Below are 17,908 nucleotides of genomic sequence, written 5' to 3'. Positions count from 1 at the left end.
GATGGATGGATGGATGGATGGATGGATGGATGGATGGATGGATGGGGCTCTTGAGATGATTAATGACTGAATGGATGGGGCTCTTTAGATGATGGATGAATAAACTTATGGATTTACCTCCCCTGGGATTGCTGGCAGCTGACTGAAAGAATAGTGTGGGAGAGGTCTGCGTGAGTGTGCAATGTCTTTTGGGCCATATCTTGCAACCCCAAGCCAGGACCCTTAGGTGCAACGCAGCTGTCATGGTTCTATGGTTTGTTTTTTTGTTGGTTTGTTTTTGTTTTGTTTTTTTGGGTTTCAGTATTCCACATCAAAACATCATGTAGTGTACTATGTAGTGTTAATGCCCCAGTTTCAGGTACCTATCCCTGTACATTACAGAAGTCACGGGATCTGGCCCTTCCGGGTGGGGGGGGAGCTCTCTTGCTGCCTTGCAGTGGGTGCTGGAGGTGCTTTCCTAGCCGTTCCAAGCTTTTCAGGTTTGACTCAGTCCCGGGAACTCTCTCTCTCATCTTGTCTGATTTATTAATCTCAATTTCAATTAAATTGTATATATTGTGTTATCTTGTATTCCGATATTATAGTAAAATAAGTTTTCCTCCATAGATTGTTGCCGCTGCTCTTTTCCTCCCTTCCTTCCTTCCCATTTTTGTGGGACTGGGGTGGGGAGGGAGAGCAGAGGCCTGTCGCGCCTGTCACGGACATAGATTGATCTGGTCAACTCTGTGACAGCAGCCTTCTCCACACACACCTCTCTGGTTGTGCCAGTGCTTCCCTGAGGGCTGGAGAGCGGCCAGCCCTGCGAACTGGGGGCTCCCAGGTGCACCATTCCATCCCTCATGTGCTGTGTTTATGTGTAATGGGCTCTTGTCTGGTTGGGAAAACACCCTGTGCAGATCCCAGCCCTGAGCCTGCAGTCTCACCTTGCCTTCCTCTTGTCCTCACTTGTTCCCTCCTCAGACTGCGTTGTATCCACTGGAATGGTGAGGTGGATCCAGCTGGTGAGGGGTGGCAGTGCAGGAAATTCTTCTGGAATTGAGAAGGAGAGATCTTGTCAGAGGAGACTGACTGTAGACCTGCTGGCCCAGTGACATACAGGGGTGGTCAGGCCTGTCCCAAAGCACCCGAGAGGGCTGCCTCTGCTCCCCTCACAGATGCAGAGACCGCCGGCCCTCTGTGCCTCATGCCCAGCTCCCCCTCTCTGGGGTGCAGCTGTGTTTTGGGACTGCATTAATGGCTTTGCTTTGGGAAAGAGGAGCTGGGTGGTGCCTGGGAGGTGACAGTTCCTTTTGGGGGCTCATTTCCTAGGGAAAGGATAGGGCTGATGACCCCCCAGTGCTCTTGCCATGCCCTGGGATGGGAGCACTTGTGGGAATTTCACCCAGCATCTTAGATTTGATGAGGACAACGTGCAGTCAGGAGGAGAGGCAGAGCTGAGCTGGTGCAAATGGTTTCACAAGTCAGGGCCTTTGAGTTATAGTGGGCTGGGGATTTTCCCATCACGTGTTGGTTGTGTGTGGCATGGAGAAGGACTGGCAGCTGCTTTACCTCTCTTGCCCTGGCCAAGACGTGGCAAAAGCCTTTTGGAGGCCCTGCAGGGTTTCCCAGATGGTAGTTTGGGTGCAAACTCCCATTTAAACCTGTACAAAAGGAGAAGACACGGTGTGACCCAGGGCTCCTGCTGCCCTTTCTGCTGGCTGGGATCACCTGCTCACAGGCAGATTCTCACATCACCTAGAGGCCATAATTCCCCAGTATCGACTGCGCCCCGATACCAAGGACTGTCTTGGGAAACGGGGTCACCCAGGCCACGGAGGGATGAAAATGTCACCTAAATTCCTTCATCTCTCCCATCAGATCTACCTCACAGAAATGTCTGCAATCCAGGAAGCATTTCCTGGAGGTGACTTGCTGAAATGTACGCCTCTGGAGAGAAGGTCAAGCCTTCCCTCAGTTCCCTAAGCAATTGACCTGCGACCTGAGGTGTTGGCAAGCACCAGAGGAGCCTGGCATGCTGACTCTAAGAAAGCATGGAGTGTGGAGCAGGGTGGAGTCCCGTGGCCAAATTCCATGACTGCCCTGTGAGGATGGGGCCTTGATGATACTATTGGAACAGATAAGCTATCCTGCTTTCTTGGCCCACCCCGAGCCAAGGCTTTCCACCTTACATGTTTTCAAATAAACTTTGCAGGACAAAGGTATATTTGACTTGGGAGGCTCAAGCTCCACCTAAAAGTAAGAAATTGTATAAAATGGCATGAGAGAGGAGGAATATGGGGGGGTGGAAGGATGCCATACGCAAGTGGGGAAGCAGGGGCCGCAGCCACAAACATACTCACCTGGGAAAGACGATGACTCGGCCTGAGGAAGTCAGGGAGGCTACAGCCTCCACCTGGGACACCACCATGTCCAGCAGCCAGGGGACCTGCAGGGGAAGAACAGGGAGGATGTGGGACGTCCTTGTCACGGCTGAGGCACTGGGGACACGAGGAGCCCAAGGCAGGGAGAGCAGCACAGCACTTGCACAGCCCAAACAGCTGGCCAGGTCCTGGTGGGCTGTGTGCGAGCAGCTCTGTGCTCGTGAGGCTGCCCAGGACACAGAGAAACCAAAGCTCACCTTGAAAAGAACTTTTTCTAGGTTCTCCTTCCCGCTTCCTCAGGCAGTGGGAGACGAGGGACGTTGTGCCAAATATGCAGGCCTTCCCAGTCTGCCGGCTCACAGATGCAGCTGTGGCCATCTCAGAGAATCTGAGGGCCTCCAGCTCCTTGTGGCCTGGAAAATCACACGGCAGAGGTTGTCATGCAGCAGCCACTCCGTGGGTGCTTCCCAAGTGCTGCTTATTGCAGTCACCACCCAGGACAGCCTTGTACTGGGACGGGCTCCATGGAGGGAGGGTGAGGTTTGCTTTTGAGAATGGAGGCGATGGCTCCCTTTGTGCCGTCTGTGCAGCAAGAAAGGGTTTAAGCCTCCTCCTACCTGGCAGGTAATCCTTGTAATCCGTGACGTTACGGATGCCTGCAAGGTTCCTGGCTGGGTGAAATGCAGGCCACTGAATAATCATGGTCCCATCCTCGGCCTTGATCCGCTTGGAGGCAATGCTGAAGGAACCGAAGGTGGGAATTTGGACTTCCTGCACGTGGAAGAGAAGGGAAGGGCTGAAGTGTTAAGGCTGGAGGAAGAGCTGAAGGTTGCCCTGTCCACGGACGGTGCTTTGGGTCCTGCTGTGACCTCTCCCACTGCTCGGAAGCTCAGGCAGGGCAGTGGGAAGGATGTGCACAGTCCTCTCCCTCCCTTTGCCCTCCAAAAACACAACCCAGCAGTCAGGGCAGCAGCAGCCACAATCCCAGAGGCTTCTAGAGTTCGTGATCAGCCCCAACATACATGCTGTAGTCATACCATGCATGTGGGAGGCCCACTGGTACCTGACAGGCATTCTGGGGAGGTGAATACCCTGCTTTCTGCGGAGGGGGAGAGTCATTGCGTTCTGTGGCCCAAGGCGAGGGGCTCCCACCCCTCCAAGCAGACAAGCGGGAAGAAGGCGCCGACCCACCTTGCGCAGCAGGAGCTGCTCTTGGACGTAGTCGGCCACCGCATCCCAGACAGCAACTCGCTCTGCAGGGCAAAGGAAAAGCAGGTCACGCTCTGCTTCTGCTGCTTCTCCTACTAGCTCAGAGCAGGAGGGAGGCAGCAGATGGAAAATGTTGTTGCCATCCCCAGCCCCACACGGAGGCAGCCCTGAGGTGGTCCCTGTGCTGGCTCTTGCCCGCTCAGCACCAGGACTCACTGGCAGCTCTGCTCCCCTGCTGGCTGTGGACCCACATACCTTTGGTGGTGACCTCTGGCATTCTGTAGCCCCGCGGTGTGGCGGGGCCATCCTCCCAGAATTTTATCTCGGCCTGCTTGGCACAAGCAGGATGCTCCACATTGGCAACAGCCATGCCGGAGCTCATCCTTCAGGTGCATCTGCTCTCTGCCAGATGCTCCTTCAGGATGCGGGACCCACCACCACGCCTTTATACCCCTCCCAGGTGCCCGTGTCACAAATGTCGCCATGGTGACCCGGTGACAGCGTGGCTGGTGCTGCCTGCTGCCCATTGTGATGTCAGCACAGCAGCCTGCTGCCTGACAGCCCGGCTCTGCCCCTTGGTGCCTGGCACTCCCCAGACCTGGAGCCCTCGTGTGCTGGCAGCACCGCACCAGAGGTGTTGCTGGTGCCCCCTCGGGCAGGCTGGTCTCACCGTCAGATGCTGAGTCTGTGATCTTCTGAGGTTCTCCCTGTGCTGGCCTGAACTCCTTAGCCCTAAACTGCAGGCATTTGGCTGATCTGGAGCTCGGTGGCTGCAGGCTCGCTTGCTCCCTTTGGGCACTGAGGGCAGGCTGGCCTTCGAGCTCCATGAAGACCACCGGGTGGGTTTTGCTGCCCTTACTCAGCCCAGGTCTGGTGCTTGGCCTTGGGTTCCACGTTAGTTTAGCTGGATGTTTTTCAGGCAGAAGACAGCTCTGGAACACCCGTGCCCTCTTAGAGATGGCCAGCCAAATGCCTGGAGAGGATGGGAGAGAGAACCAGCATTTCCAGGGAGCTCGGCAGCAGACCTCTGTTCTCTATTTTCCTTCTAAAGTTTCCTTCTAAAATTTCCTTCAATTTCTCTAAGAGCAAGAGGAAGGAAATTTCATTTCAAACAGCATTTCAAAGGAAATGTGATACCCTGAAAACCAGTTTGGACGTGGGACTAGTTTTTAGTCACAATACAGTTTAGAAGAAAAAAATGCAAACGCCTCTATTGAATGCTAAATTGCAGTTATTCTACATGGAGCCTGCGTGTCAGGGAGCCTGAGCCTTCCCACCAGTGCTGCATTCCATGGCAGCAGTGGGGCAATCTGACAAACTGGCACCTGGCATGGAAGTGTGTGTGGAGCAAAGGTGTGGAACTGAGCTCCTTCATGTAGAAAAAATGGCACTACTGACCTTCACTGATGTCTACTGAGACAAATCAGCAGATGTCAGCTTTGGCATCACATAGTAGCAGCATGAAGTATACTGTGAAGAGCTGCAACCTTGTAATAAAGAACAGCTAGCAAGGATTGCAGCCTTTCAAGACCTAAAGGGAGCCTACAAACAGGAGGGGAATCAACTCTTTGAAAGGGGAGATACCTGCAGGACTGAAATCCTTCTGGCCCAGCTGGACCACCCAGGCTAGCCGGCCTGCCAGCTTTCGGCCTGCCAGTGCCTTTTGACCAGCCTGCCAGCTTTTGGCATGGCAGAACCCCTTTGGCTGGCTTGGAGGGGTCTGGAAACGCAGAGCTCCATGGGCCAGCTGGCTGGCCACCTTTCGCCTGGCAGTGCTCCCCTGAACGGCCAGCTGGCTTTCAGCCTGGCCTAACAGGTTTTGTAAGGGTTCCCCAGCCAGTCAGCCAGCTCGACCAAAGATTCGGGATCTCCCACAAGGGCTGGGTGCAGCCGGTCCACGCAGCCCCAAGGCAGACCATCCAGGCTGCCACATCAGGTGGTGGATCACTAAACCTCTCAGGCAGACGGCAAAGAAGATCAGGCCTAGCAGGGCTCCCGGCCCCCCCCCCCCCCCCCCCCCGCCAACATGCCTGTTGAGGCCTGGAAGGATCCCCCTGGGCCGACTGCTCTTTTATCTCCATTAGACCTTGTTCTGCTGTGGAAAACAGGTCAGAGCAATTCTCTTGTCTGGCAAAGGGGTGGAGCCTGGTTCCAGCCCTCCCTGTTGGCTGGGGGGGGAGCCCCAACTCTGTTCCTTTGTGTGCGTTTCCTACCTTAAGAAGGCTTCAATACAAGCCTGCCTACTGTAAGGCACACAAAAGATTTGCAGAGCACTTCAGATAAGTATAAGAGCAAGGCCACCCAGGGCTCCTCATTGCTTCTGGAAAGAAAAGCACCTCCAGGATATGAGAAAGCAGATGTCATGAGCTTGGAAAGAAGAGCATGCCACAGAAATTGCATTTAACACCAGATAAATCATGGAGGTGAGACACCACCAAGGTCTGCAAATGCAAGCCCACCACCTCTGATCTTTTTCATTGCCCGTCTTCCCTTCCCCATCTCCCCCAATGACCCGCACTCATAATAAACTGGACTTGCTGACATCTACCCTTTTTGTATGAATCTCGCCGTCAATTTTACATAGACTAGAACTCCCTCTATCTCTCATAATAGGAGCCAGACAGTGCCATCTCCTTGAAGAGGGATGATGGGGATTCTCTAGATTCACTAGAGCACCAGCTCTGCTCCCAGCTGGGGCACAGACGCTCCCAGCCCGGCAACCACTGTGACCTCAGCAAGTGCCTGTATCACCTCTGTGCTTGCATCATAGGCAAAGGAGTGGTCACCTCCCAGATCCAAGTTTTAGGAGACCAACACCAGGGTCACCCATGGGGTGAATTTAAGTAAAGTAACTTAAGAGAAGTCAAATGACTTTAGTGCAGCCCAATAAAAACCAGGAAGAATGCGCGGTGATGACGCGACGACGGAAAGCACCCCGCGCGGAGCGCCCGCCCCGTCCCGCGGACCGACCAATGGCAGCGCGGCGAGGGCGGGGCCGAGCGGTGGGCTCTCTGGCGACGGCGGCCGCGGGGCTCCGTGCGGGAAAAGCGGCGCTTCGCCGCCCCGCGTCCCCGCCGCTGCCCGCCCCGTGCCTCGGGGCCCCGTCCGTCCCCCGTAAGAACCGAGCCGTCCTCTACAGTCGCCATTGCGGCGGGGCGCCGCCGGGCTGTGAGAACCGGCCGCTGACCGCGAGCGGCGGGATTCGCCCGGTATCCGAGAGCGGCTTCTGGCTGAGCCGGGCAGCCCCGAAAGTGAGGGAGCGACCCCGCGGATCGAGATGCGATCGAGCCCGGCACGCAGTCAGGCGGGCGCCCTCGGTTCTCGCTCGGCTCGAATGGTCGTCAGCGCTGTGCTGAGCTGCTGCCCCGCAGATGGAGGACTCGACTGCCATTTTCCCGAGAAGACAGTCGGCGGCGCTGGCGCTGACCAATGAGAGGGAGGCCGGAGGCGGGTCGGCGCGGGCGCTGACCAATGAGAGGGAGGCCGGGGGCGGGGTGGTGCTGGTGCTGACCAATGAGTGGGAAGCCGGGGGGGCGGGTCGGCGCGGGCGGTGACCAATGAGAGGGAGGCCGTGCCGTGCCGTGCCGATGGCAGCCGGCGCAGCCTGCGTGCTGCCTTTCCCCGCGGCTGAAGCGGCCGCTTCCAAAGGCGGGGCGCCCGCGTGCGCTGCGGCAGACCGAAGTGGAGTCGGAGGGGCCCGGCCGGCACAGTCCGGGCCTGCAAGCCACGGCGCGTCCGGGCGAGGCTCCGAGCTGGCGAGCCTCTGCCCGGAGGGACCGCATCCAGCACGGCAGGCGTCGGCTGGTTAGCGTGCGAGGCCGGGACAGCTCGCAGGCTGCGGCTCCGGGGCGGGCACAGCAAGTCGCAGCGCCGGTGACATCAGCCGGGCTGCTGGAGCCTGAGTGCTGTCGCGCTGCGTTTCCATGCCGACGGCGGCCCCCCCCGAGGAGCCGAGGGCAGCTTTCTGCCGTGTTTGTTACCCGATGAAGCCCGTTGCGGGGGGGCTGGGCAGACAGCCTTGCCACAGAGGCCCGTGCTGCAGCAGGATTGACAGCACGACTCTTTCTGTTTCTCCTTGAGCCCTGGCCAGGCTTCGGGAAGAAAACCAAGAGGAGAAAGAGGGCACTGGCTGTTCCCCTGGACTGTGCCATCAATTGGTTTATTCCATGCTAGAAAAGCTGGAGCTGCTTGCAGCGGCTCTGGACGCCTCACCCGTGGGATGGATGCATTGCTGATGGATGCAACTTCCCTGTGGCTGGGAGAGGTTCTCCAGATCCTCATTGCAAACGGGCTCCCCAGTGACTGCGGCTCTGTGTGATGGTTAAATACTGGGGCGATTGGTGATGTACCTTCCTTCATCGCTGCGCTCACGTGGCAAGGAGCAGGCCCACTGCCTTGCTTACTGCCTTTACTGCTAGCTTCTCCTTTGGTTACAGACGCTGCCAGTATTATTGTTTCTACTATTTTGTCGTAGGCAGTAAAATAAGCCTATCTCAAAGATGTTGGTGTCTTTGTTCTCCCTGTTGAGCCCATCGAGTGGCACAACAGCATCAGCACATGATGGGCACGTAACTTGGACATCAGCAACATGACTTGAAAGGCCAGCATCCAGAACATCTCCTTTGGAGAGAGACTGAGAGGTTTGGGCTCGTTGAGCCTGGAGAACAGAAGGCTCTGGGGAGACCACATGGCTGCCTTTCAGCACACGGGGCCTCACAGATCACCCAGTTCCAACCCCCTGCTGCAGCCAACAGCGAGATCAGGCTCCCGGTCAGGTTGCCCAGGGTGCCATCCAGCCTGGACCTGAACACCCCTCAGGACGGGGTACGCACAGCGTCTCTGGGCAGCCTGTGCCAGCAGCTCACCAGCTTCTAAGTGAAAAACTTCCCCTGGATGGGTTTATTTTTCTGATGTGTGTGGGTGAGGTTTCTTTGCTCTGAAGTGCCTGCAACTCACAGAACTTGGTAGAAAAGCATTTCTGGAACTTGGAAACCCTGCTCGAATGGCAACAGACCATCTCCAAAGGCACCAGGTGTACCTGTGTATGCCGGAGGATGATGGGAATCCTTCTGCAGCCTCTCTTGCCGCCGTCTGTTGCCTCCACGGCACCTGCTGGCATCTCGTCTGCCTGCAGATACCGCAATGTAACACTCAGGCTATGGGAGAGTTGGCACCGAGCAACATTCGTGTGGGCTCCAGCAGAAAGAGTGCCGTGTGATGCATGGCAGGCACGGTGCAGGGCTGACTGCCTCTCCCGCTCACTACCCAGCCTCTGTTGAGCTGAATTCAGCCTGTGTGACACGTGGCAGGTCCTTGTGCCATTTGCCGAGTAAACCACGACAACTGTCGATAATGATATTTCAAGCTCGTGAGGTGTGTGTGCCTGAGAATGCACAGGGTTTTGTTTATTTAGCAGACGTGAAACAACTTCTCTTACTAAACCATTAAAGTTAGGCTTGCGTTCTTTCGTAAAATAATTTAGTAAGTTAACTGGAACTCCTCCTGGAAGAGGAGCTCCCCTCCCCTACCGGTGACCTAACAGAGCTCCAGGTGACACGGGCTGATGTCACAATGCCATTTGCTGCCTCACAAGCAGATCTTCCCCGGGGCAGCAGCAGAGCCGGCACTTCCCTGCAGGGCCTGGGTGCTGCTGCAGCACTGCTCAGGGGCTCTGTCCTTCTGTGGCCAGGAGTCGATTCCGGGGCAGCCAGGCTGCACTGGGTGACCCTCGCTGACGCGTGGAGGAGCAGGGGCGCTTTGCAGAGAATTGTTGGTTGGTTGAGGAGCCTTGTTGGTGGAGGCCATCCTTAGTTCTGAGCTGAGGCTGTCGGCAAGCCACATGGAAGGCTGCTGGACTGTGAGCGTCAGCTCGGAGCTGGCCTCCGCGTTCCCAACGCTGCTGGAACTCTCTACTGAAGGTAAGGCTTTCCAGACCCCCTTCCCAAGGCATCGCACGGGGCTGTTAGCTGTTAGTCCAAAGCTGCAGCTCCTGCCATCTGTGCTTGGCTGGATGTGGCTGGGGGCCACTGCAAGAGCCCCGCCAAAGGGTCCCGCTGGGCTCTGGGGACCACGTGGCAGCCAGGTCCTGAGACTAGAGCTGCCCAGAGCCCCTGGGTTCTGTGATAGGGCAATCCAAGGACAGGTTTCCCTGGGAGAGGGTGTTTCTGTAGAGTCCAGCTCTGGGAGGAAAGACATCCCGTGTCCCAGAGGCTTCCTATGTCCCCATTTCACCTTGGGGCTCTGAATAAGGCTGAAATCAGAGCAAAGCCCAGCTCCGTAGCCATGGTGGTGTTTTTCTGCGTGTGCCTGTATCGATCGCTGTCTGTGTGAGGAGCTTGCCAAGAGGTTGTGAAGAGGCTGGCCTGGAGCCTGACATTTCTTTCCTTTGCAGAGATTGTGGCGGTCTGGGACGCTGTGTCTCAGTACATCCTGGAACAGATGAAGCTGGACAAGGTGGGCTGGTGTCCTGGTGGCCCTCTCCCTGGAGAAGGGTTCAGTCCTGCCGGGAGCCTGGGCCCCGCAGAGCACTCCCTCCCTGAGCACCACAGCAGCACGATGAGCCCAAGCCGGGTGCCCAGAGTGGCTTGTTGGCCAACTGGGAGGGAAACCCGTGGCCAGAGCTGCCCTGAGCAAATGTTTGGCACACACAGGGGCTTCGCTCTGCCCTGCGGTCAAAACGGGGAGAGCAAAGGGAGAAATGGGTGGGGGGTTTTCTGGCTGTGCCAAGGATAATCCGTGGCAATCAGTCCCAGGCTTAAGCCCTGTGCTGTCAATGCCTGGGCTCTTCTCTAGCCAAGGGATGTTGGGAAATACTGTGCGGAGGTGGCTGTATAGCAGGGACCACAGATGTTTTCCAAAGCTTTCCAGAGAGACCTATCTCACCCCCCTGTCCATCAGGAGTGGGGAGCGGGGAGAGCAGTGACCCCACGCTCCTGATGTTCGTGGCTTTTGCCGCCCCTAAAGTACACGCTCGTCAGCCTTTCTGTCTTTTCCCTGTGCAGGGAGTCCTGGTTCCGGGACTTGGGTTCTTTGCTGGGGTCCAAGAGCAATTCCACAGCAAAGAGGGGCTTTCAGTCCGAAGACCCATCTTCGAACTGAACATCGGGGCGCTGTGGCTGCCAGACCTCCAGTCTCCCAACTACATCATCCCTGGTAAGAAGGCAGCAGCCACCTTCCCCTTTCCGCCCCACGTCCAGCCGGATGTGTTCTCCCTGCTCTTTGGAAACGGCCAGGAGCAGCAGAGAAGTGTCTGCAAAGCTCGGGGTGCAGCGTGAGTTCCTCCAGGAGGAACCGCAGCCCAAGAGCTGTTTCTCCAAAGGACCTTTTCTGTGGGATTTGGTTATGAATGCTGCATGTGCTGGCTGTGGCAGTGAGAATGTGCCTTCTCCTTGCAGACGATGTCAAGATTGAGCCGCTCAACTACCAGCAGCTCTCGCGAGCCTCCGGCGTACCGCTGCACTTGGTGCTGCGCTGCGTGCGGGAGAGCGTGCTCCTGTACTGTCACCTCCTGAGGAACAAGACACCCGTCCCGTTCGTGTTCAAGAACCTCGGCGTTATGACCTGCCAGGACAACTTCCTCTGCATGAAGTTCTTCTGCAGCTGCGTTGAAACGCTGGAGAGCAATGCCCCCGTCCTCGCACTGATCCACACCGTAAGTTGAGGAGGTTGTGAGGTGCGCCGTCGGATCACCGCTGGCCAGCCTGGATGTGGCAGGCCAGTCAAAGGCCTTTCCCCACGCTTGCCCCCACGGCTTTCTCCACAGCAAAGAGATTTCCTGGATCTCTGCCCCTGCCTGGCAGTGCTCTTGCACGGCCTCACTATTTTGCCATCCTGCTCCTTCAGAGCAGAACAAAGCTCTGATGTCCACAGATGAGGCTTTGGTGGAGAGTAGCTTTCTCTTGGCATGGAAGCCAGGCTTGCTTCCTGTAAACAAGAGCCATGAAGAAATGTCCTTGGCAAGCTTCCAGCAGATCTGTGTCCCTTTGCAGAGACTCTGGATGGAAGATCCTGCTGACTTCGGGCCAGAGACCGCCGCCCGTGGGATCCGCGTGTTCCCGAAGTGAGTGCGTTTCCTCTGCAGCTCTTAGCTGGCCAGCAGACAGGCTTCCTTCCCACCTCCTCCTCTGGGACGTGCCCTGCTGGGTCTCCGTCCTCAGCATCCAGTTGGGGAGAAATCCTGGAAAGTCTGGCTCCTGGTTAACTACTGCTGCTTTTCGGCTGTGTGTGTCTTCTCCCAGAGTGATGGGGGATCACGGTTGTGTTACTGGTGCCCAAGCTGTCCCGATTCCCCTCAGAGGGAACGGACTGCACATGCAGAGGAATTTAGGCTATGTGTGCTGGTTTGGCATGGCCAGGAAGGAAAAGGGTGCCATGCTTTGCATAGCACAGAGATAAATACCGCCGACCAGCTACGTGGGGTAGGAGGTCATCCTTCTTCAAGGGTTGTCACTCTGTTTCCAGGTTTCAGCTCACTGTGGAAAAGAGCAGAGCAGAGGCTGCTGCAGACAAGAAATCCGCAATAGAGCGGAAGATGAGTAGAGGTGAGGGAACGGGTCCCAGCTGTGGGGAGGGGGGCCCTGTCCCGTGCCGGGTGACCAGATCCAGGTTCACGTGCCGTGCCTGTGGGGCTGCTCTGAAGAACTTCTTTCTCTCTTGGTTCCAGGGGTCTCTGCCGGCAAGCTGCTGCCAAGGCGGAATACACTTACCCCCACCATGCTGCAGCGCAAGCCAGGTTCAAGGCAGCAAAAGTTGGCGAAGGAGCCTCCTACCAGGTGAGGGCCTTGGGTGAAAAGAAGGAGATGCGTGCGCTTGTGTAGGAGCGGCCTCCCCTTCCGAGCTGCCAGCTCTCGGCACCCAGAAAGGCTCCTGACACACGTGTGTCCTGGGGGGGCCGTTCTCCCCAGGGACAGCGAGCGCACAGCACGATCGCCCGAGGCAGACACACCAGCTTCATGTTCTACCCTGGTCCCCGGTCCCTGGGGGAGCTGAGTGCTGATCCGTATTGACGGCAGAAGCTCTTCTCCCTTACGGGGTCTCTCCGTGTTGTGCCAGAGCCCTTCTTTATTGTTGTGGGAGCACAGGGAGACCAAGGTGCCCCGGGCTCCTGCAGACTCCTCTTGTGTCTGTTTGCAGCGCGCTCCCGCCATGTGTAGGCAGCTTCCGCAGGACAAAGACAGGAGGACAGAAGGAAGCATCTACTGCACAGACCAGCACTGCACTCCCTGCCACCGAGGAGTCTAAGAGAATGCTGCAGGTACTGGCTCTGCCTTGCTGCAGGGACTGTGCTGCTTGAGACTGCATCAATGACAGAACGGTAGAATCATAGAAAAGTTTGGCTTGGAAGGGACTGTTCTGATCACCTGGTTCCAATCCCCTGCTGCAGGCAGGGACACCTGTCTCTAGACCAGGTTGCTCTAAGCCCGACCCAGCCTGGCCTTGAGTGCTTCCACAGGGAGGGAAGCAAAAGCCTCTGTGTGTGCAGTGATCTGGAGCACAGCCACCAGGGTGCCATCATTTCACATTTCTGTCCGCTCCTTCAGCTCCTCTTCGATAGATGGAGGGTGCTGCACACCTTCCCTGTCTCTTCTCACCTCCTGGCCTGCCACCTGCCACAGCACACACAGGGGCCGTGAGAGAGGAATACGGCCTCTGAGCCACGTTTGCCACGAGTTGTGGATCCCTGGCTTTGGGGCCCCTAGTCCTTCAGGGGCAAAGCAGTGCCAACAGGCTGGCAGAGGAGAGGAGCAGGAGCAGGGAGCTGAAGGAAGGCCCCAGGGGCAGAGGCTGATCCTGTATGCTGCTGTGTCTCTGCAGGAGCTCCAGGAAGTGTCTGCGCTGTGGAAAGAAGCAGACCACACATGGCCTGTGCACCAGCAGCAAATAGAGCAAACACAGGCAGAAATGGCAGCATGGGAAGGCTGGAGCACAGGGAAGGACCAGCGTCCACCCCAGGTACCGTCAGGGATCGACCCTGCTAGCAACAGCCGCTGAGCCAGGGTGCGAGCTCAGCAGGGCGCAAGGGGTGGGAGCGGGACGGGCGCCGCGCAGCATGGCAGGGGCTGGCCCGCTCCTCCCGGGAGGAGAGCTTGGCATGGCCCCGCAGGGAGAAGGGAAGGGCGGCGGGAGCCATGGGCCAGCAGGGCCGAGTCTCCTGCTTGCCGGGGCCTGCTGCAGGGCCCTTGGCAGAGGGCCTCTGGGGAACAGCCCCGTGCTCTCAGCCGCTTTGCTGACAGCGTCTCCTCTTTGGCAGCTGGTGGCCAGGGAGAGCGTGCGTGTTCCGCATCCTCCAGCCCAGCCCAGGAGACAGCAAGTGGGAAGGAGATGGAGGAAGGACGTGGATCCTGTGCCAGGAAGTAAAATGGGGACGGCGACCAAGCTGACACTGCATGCTGAGTGAGTGTGTGTGAGCTCTGTCGGCTGCCTGAGGCTCTCGGGCGGCTGTGTCTGCAGCTTGGGGACAGGCACGGCCTGGGCCAAAAACTGCTGGTGGGGTGCAAGGCTGGGGACACATGAGGGGCAGCAGGGGGTGCGGGGCCGGGTGAGGGCAGAGGCAGGGGTGGCTCAGCAGAGCCCGAGGGATGACCTTCTCCTCCTGTTGCAGCCTCCTTTCCCCGCGAGCGGCTCAGGTGCTCCAGAAGTTGGAGCCGCACCTCCATCAGCAAGAGGCTTTTGCCAGCACCGCAGAAAGAAACCGGCAGAAGCTGGAGCTGAAGCAGCAGCTCGCCAGGTGAGCTCCATAGGCAGCAGATCCCGAGAGCCGGGCTGGAGCCCAGCCTTGCCTTGCCTTGCCTGCGCTCAGCCCGTAACGCTCCGCGCTCTGCTCTTCTCACCTCCCTAGGGCTCGATGCTCGCACCGCTCCAGAGAGGAAGGTGCAGCCAACCGTGGTGACCGCGGTGGAGCTGTCAGCAAGGAGGCTGGGAAGCCGTCCAGATTTCCACCTGTGAATGGAAAATCGTAGAATCAAAGACTGGTGGGATGGCCTGGGTGGAAAAGGACCTTGAAGATCGTCTGGTTTCAACCCCCCTGCTGTGTGCGGGGTCGCCCACCAGCAGACCGGGCTGCCCAGAGCCACATCCAGCCTGGCCTTGAATGCCTCCAGGGGCATCCGCCACCTTTCGGCCCTGGTTCCTCATTGGCTGAGTACTGCAGGTTCACACTCTTTTAGTTCACTTTTTTGATCAACTATTTCTAAGGATAAGTTACAGAATACAAATACACTGTGTTCTACTTCTTCAAACCAATTGCCCTTTTTAATATCTAATGCAGAAACAACATTCCATTCCCACACTGGTGAGCACTTTCCAATTATCTCTGATTATCTTTTTCAATGTGACAATCTTACTAGCCTGACTTATCCATATAGTCATTGATCATCCAATACTTTACGACATCTGCGTGCTTATTGATCGTACAAACTGCAGTGCACTTACAGAATGTAAGGCCCGGCAACCAGCACGTCCCGGCTCGCCGCACCCCGGAGGTTCTCCTGGCTTCGGTTCCCAGCGCTGCGCCCCGGCGAAGAAGGATGCTATGGGGGACCATGTCAAAGGCCTTACTGAAGACCAGATAGATGACACCAGTGACTCTTCCCCTGTCCATTGATGCAGTGACACCATCATAAAAAACCACTAGTTCTCTGCTACATGGGTCAACACAGTGGACTTTAGAACTTGCACTGCATGTCCAAGATGAGTTTTTAAAGCTCTGTTGGCAGGCAATGGAAGTAGCCACTCTTCACAAGAAAATGCAGCTGTTGTTTGGGTTGCTGAGATGGACCAAGGGATTACTAAAAGATGTTTTGTTGAGCAGAAGCTGGATTTTGCATTCCTTGGCAAGTTCCACAGGCAGCATGATTTAAGAAGAAGCATTTGAAATCTCCTGGAATTAAAATGTCTTAGGGAAGATCCTAGAGGTGAACTAGGAGTTCAGGTCCAGGAATCCTGCCCTCTACATGCATGATGGCTAACTGATGCTTCCATGGAAAACTTACAAGATTAATGCGAGGTGTTGGATTGAATGACATTCTGAAGAAAACAACTCCATCCCTAAAACATAGCATAGGAAGTTCTGCAAAAATGTGCATAAGAATTTCTTTATGCTGAGGGTGACGGAGCACTGGAACAAGCTGCCCAGGGAGGTGGTGGAGTCCCCTTTTCTGGAGATATTCAGAACATGCCTGGACACCTAGTTGTGCGACCTGCTGTAGGGAACCTGCTTTGGCAGGGGGTTGGACTTGATCTCTGGGGGTCCCTTCCAACCCCTACAATTCTGTGATTCTGTGAAAGTATTACTTCCTTCAACCCTCGTCTGCCTGACAGCTCTACAAGGCGCAGAGCTCAGCTGCACGAGCAAACAGCACAGTCTGGTGCGCCAGCTGGGAAACACACTTCATTCCTGAGCCAAACAGCTGGCAGACCAAGTGCCTGCACCAGGAGCAGCACTGTCCTGTTAGCCCACATCCAACCCAGAAAACAAAAGACGCTGTTCTACAGCCAGAACAGAAACTGAGGTTTAAACTGCAGTGTGCTCACACAAAGCAGTACTGCTCTCATTGCTGCTCACATGGCAGCAGAGGAACCCCGGTCTGCCTGACAGCTCTGCATTCTGCAGAGCAAAGCTTCATCAGCAAATAAAACGCTACCGGGTGCAAACGTCGAGACACGGATCTCTTGTCCCTAGAGGGAATGCACTCAGCTCTGAGCAGCACCACTTACACACAGACTTCTGTCTCACTGCTGCCATCAGCTGTCGCTGTTGGCCTCTCTAATGCTTCCACCGTGGTTACTGGACATCCCCTGCAGCACTGCAGCCACTCAGAAGTAACACTCAACATTCATTCCTCCATCCTTCATGGCAGAGGACTGCAGAAACTCACTTTTGCGTGGCAGTGAGGACGGCCCATCCCCATCGCGTCCCTCTGTGCGCTGCCAGGCGCTGCCAGATCTCTGGCAGCCTGCTGGCTGCTGCTCCCGAACGGGGGGAACCGCGCCGCGCTGCTTCTGAGGAGAGAAAGGAAGAAATGTTGGTGGGGATGGGCAGCCAAGGTTTGCAGAGAGGTTCCTGATCGTACCAGAGGTGGGGTATCAGAGTGCTGAAACATTATTTATCACTAAGGGAAAATACGGCCTGAGCCATGCCCATGCCATTAGCCCAGGCTGTCAGAAGTGAGCACAGAACCCAACCGGTTATTCAGAAAGGACCAGTAGGTCTTCCCCTGCTCCACCCCTTCCCCTTGAGAATGAGAAAAAGGAAGAAAAACCTCGCAAACACCCAGCCATACCTTTCCCCTCACAGAGCAGGAATTGGAGCCGCGGTCGTCTCCGTGCTGAGACATGGCAGCTGAAGTCTCAGAGGAAGCCCAAGTTCAGATGGCTCTCCCAAAGGAACTTCCCCTGCTCCTGGAAGAAGCTGGCTTCACTGTTCCTAAGAGTGCCTCAATCCCCAAGTTCTCCTTTTGGACAGGAATTTTGTAGGAAGTATCAACAAGTGAAAAGTCGAGGCGGGGCCTGGCAGCAATTTACCAGGGGAGTAATGGCATTTCATCATCCTTACCAAAACATGAGATGGACTCAACAAGAACCCATTTCCCCTGGAAACAACCATGCTGAGAGGCACTGCTGGAGCTGGGAACTCCTCCCCAGCCCAGCTTTCCTGCTGAGACACCCCCCAGCAACCAGCCAGCACCAAGTAAAGATCAGTATGGCCTCATCGCTGTCAATGGAGTCCCAGGGGAACTAATAGGAAGCAGTAGGGATGCCCATCTGTATGCCTCAGGGCTGGTGTTCACAGGGCTGATGCATTTCACAAGGATGCACTCATCTCCCGCATTGTGATCACTGGCAAAATTATCCAACAACACTGACCCAAGCTGGGGGCTCAGTGGTGACATACAGGGAAACCTGCTGTGCTGCAGCCTGAGCCTCCGGTCCCGCTGCTGGGCACTGCCGGGCGCAGCCTGGCTCCGTCCTCTTTGCATCTCCCCGCAGGGACCGATGGCCGTGCCGGGATCTCCCTGAGCCTCCTGTTCTGCAGGCTGAGCCGCCCCAGCTCTGCCAGAATCCCACGCCAAGCATTCCCCAGGTAGTGCTGACTGAGGAGGGCAGGGGACATCGGAAGGGAGGGACGGGGCTGCTGGGGGCAGCGCTGGGACACGGCCCTCTGTGCTGCCCTGCAGGTGGGCACTGGGCTCTGGGGGGGTTTAGTGCTGCGTGAATGACTGCAAGCGGAGGCGTAGGAAAGTGAATATAAAACCTTTAATAATTTAATGCAATGTAACCTAATTGAACATCGTGTCAGATAATGGAGCAGTCCGAGATGACGTCGGTGGACAGCCCAGGTT

At 56.6% G+C, this 17,908-nt stretch overlaps 1 protein-coding gene and 1 long non-coding RNA gene across 4 annotated transcripts; one reads left to right on the top strand and one right to left on the bottom strand.

Annotated features, from left to right (window-relative positions):
* Nucleotides 1–1,587: 1,587 nt before the first annotated feature.
* LOC122193399 lies at nucleotides 1,588–2,767 on the bottom strand. Its single transcript, XR_006182886.1, has 3 exons — nucleotides 2,618–2,767; nucleotides 2,340–2,425; nucleotides 1,588–1,640 (listed from the first exon to the last, which is right to left on the bottom strand). It is a non-coding gene; the product is annotated as an uncharacterized LOC122193399 (long non-coding RNA).
* Nucleotides 2,768–6,704: 3,937 nt separating this feature from the next.
* LOC122193400 (coiled-coil domain-containing protein 81-like) lies at nucleotides 6,705–17,277 on the top strand. Of its 3 annotated transcripts, XM_042894176.1 has the most exons (13): nucleotides 6,705–7,020; nucleotides 9,259–9,487; nucleotides 9,961–10,022; nucleotides 10,571–10,721; nucleotides 10,964–11,220; nucleotides 11,558–11,628; nucleotides 12,030–12,109; nucleotides 12,232–12,340; nucleotides 12,702–12,822; nucleotides 13,383–13,520; nucleotides 13,819–13,961; nucleotides 14,170–14,295; nucleotides 14,407–17,277. In XM_042894176.1, the coding sequence occupies exons 2-13, from the start codon at nucleotides 9,409–9,411 to the stop codon at nucleotides 14,525–14,527; spliced, it is 1,458 nt and encodes a 485-aa protein (XP_042750110.1). In that variant the 5' UTR covers nucleotides 6,705–7,020; nucleotides 9,259–9,408; the 3' UTR covers nucleotides 14,528–17,277. The 3 variants fall into 3 exon arrangements, with proteins under 3 accessions (XP_042750110.1, XP_042750111.1, XP_042750108.1); XM_042894177.1 differs by lacking the exon at nucleotides 9,259–9,487 and having other exon boundaries at nucleotides 6,706–7,020; XM_042894174.1 differs by lacking the exon at nucleotides 6,705–7,020 and having other exon boundaries at nucleotides 7,272–9,487.
* The last annotated feature ends 631 nt before the right edge of the window (nucleotides 17,278–17,908 follow it).

The sequence above is a fragment of the Lagopus leucura genome, unplaced genomic scaffold (genome assembly GCF_019238085.1).
Source record: "Lagopus leucura isolate 7727_CA_CO unplaced genomic scaffold, USGS_WTPT01 33930-0_obj-0_obj, whole genome shotgun sequence".
NCBI lineage: Eukaryota > Metazoa > Chordata > Aves > Galliformes > Phasianidae > Lagopus > Lagopus leucura.
Note: the sequence above shows the minus strand (reverse complement) of the source record. Positions and strands in the feature narration are given on the sequence as shown.

Coding starts and splice junctions, on each gene's coding strand:
- LOC122193400 (XM_042894176.1), top strand. CDS start 9,409: ATGGAAGGCTGCTGGACTGTGAGCGTCAGCTCGGAGCTGGCCTCCGCG. Junction 10,023..10,570: donor AACAGATGAAGCTGGACAAG/GTGGGCTGGTGT, acceptor TTCCCTGTGCAG/GGAGTCCTGGTTCCGGGACT. Junction 14,296..14,406: donor CTGAAGCAGCAGCTCGCCAG/GTGAGCTCCATA, acceptor TCACCTCCCTAG/GGCTCGATGCTCGCACCGCT.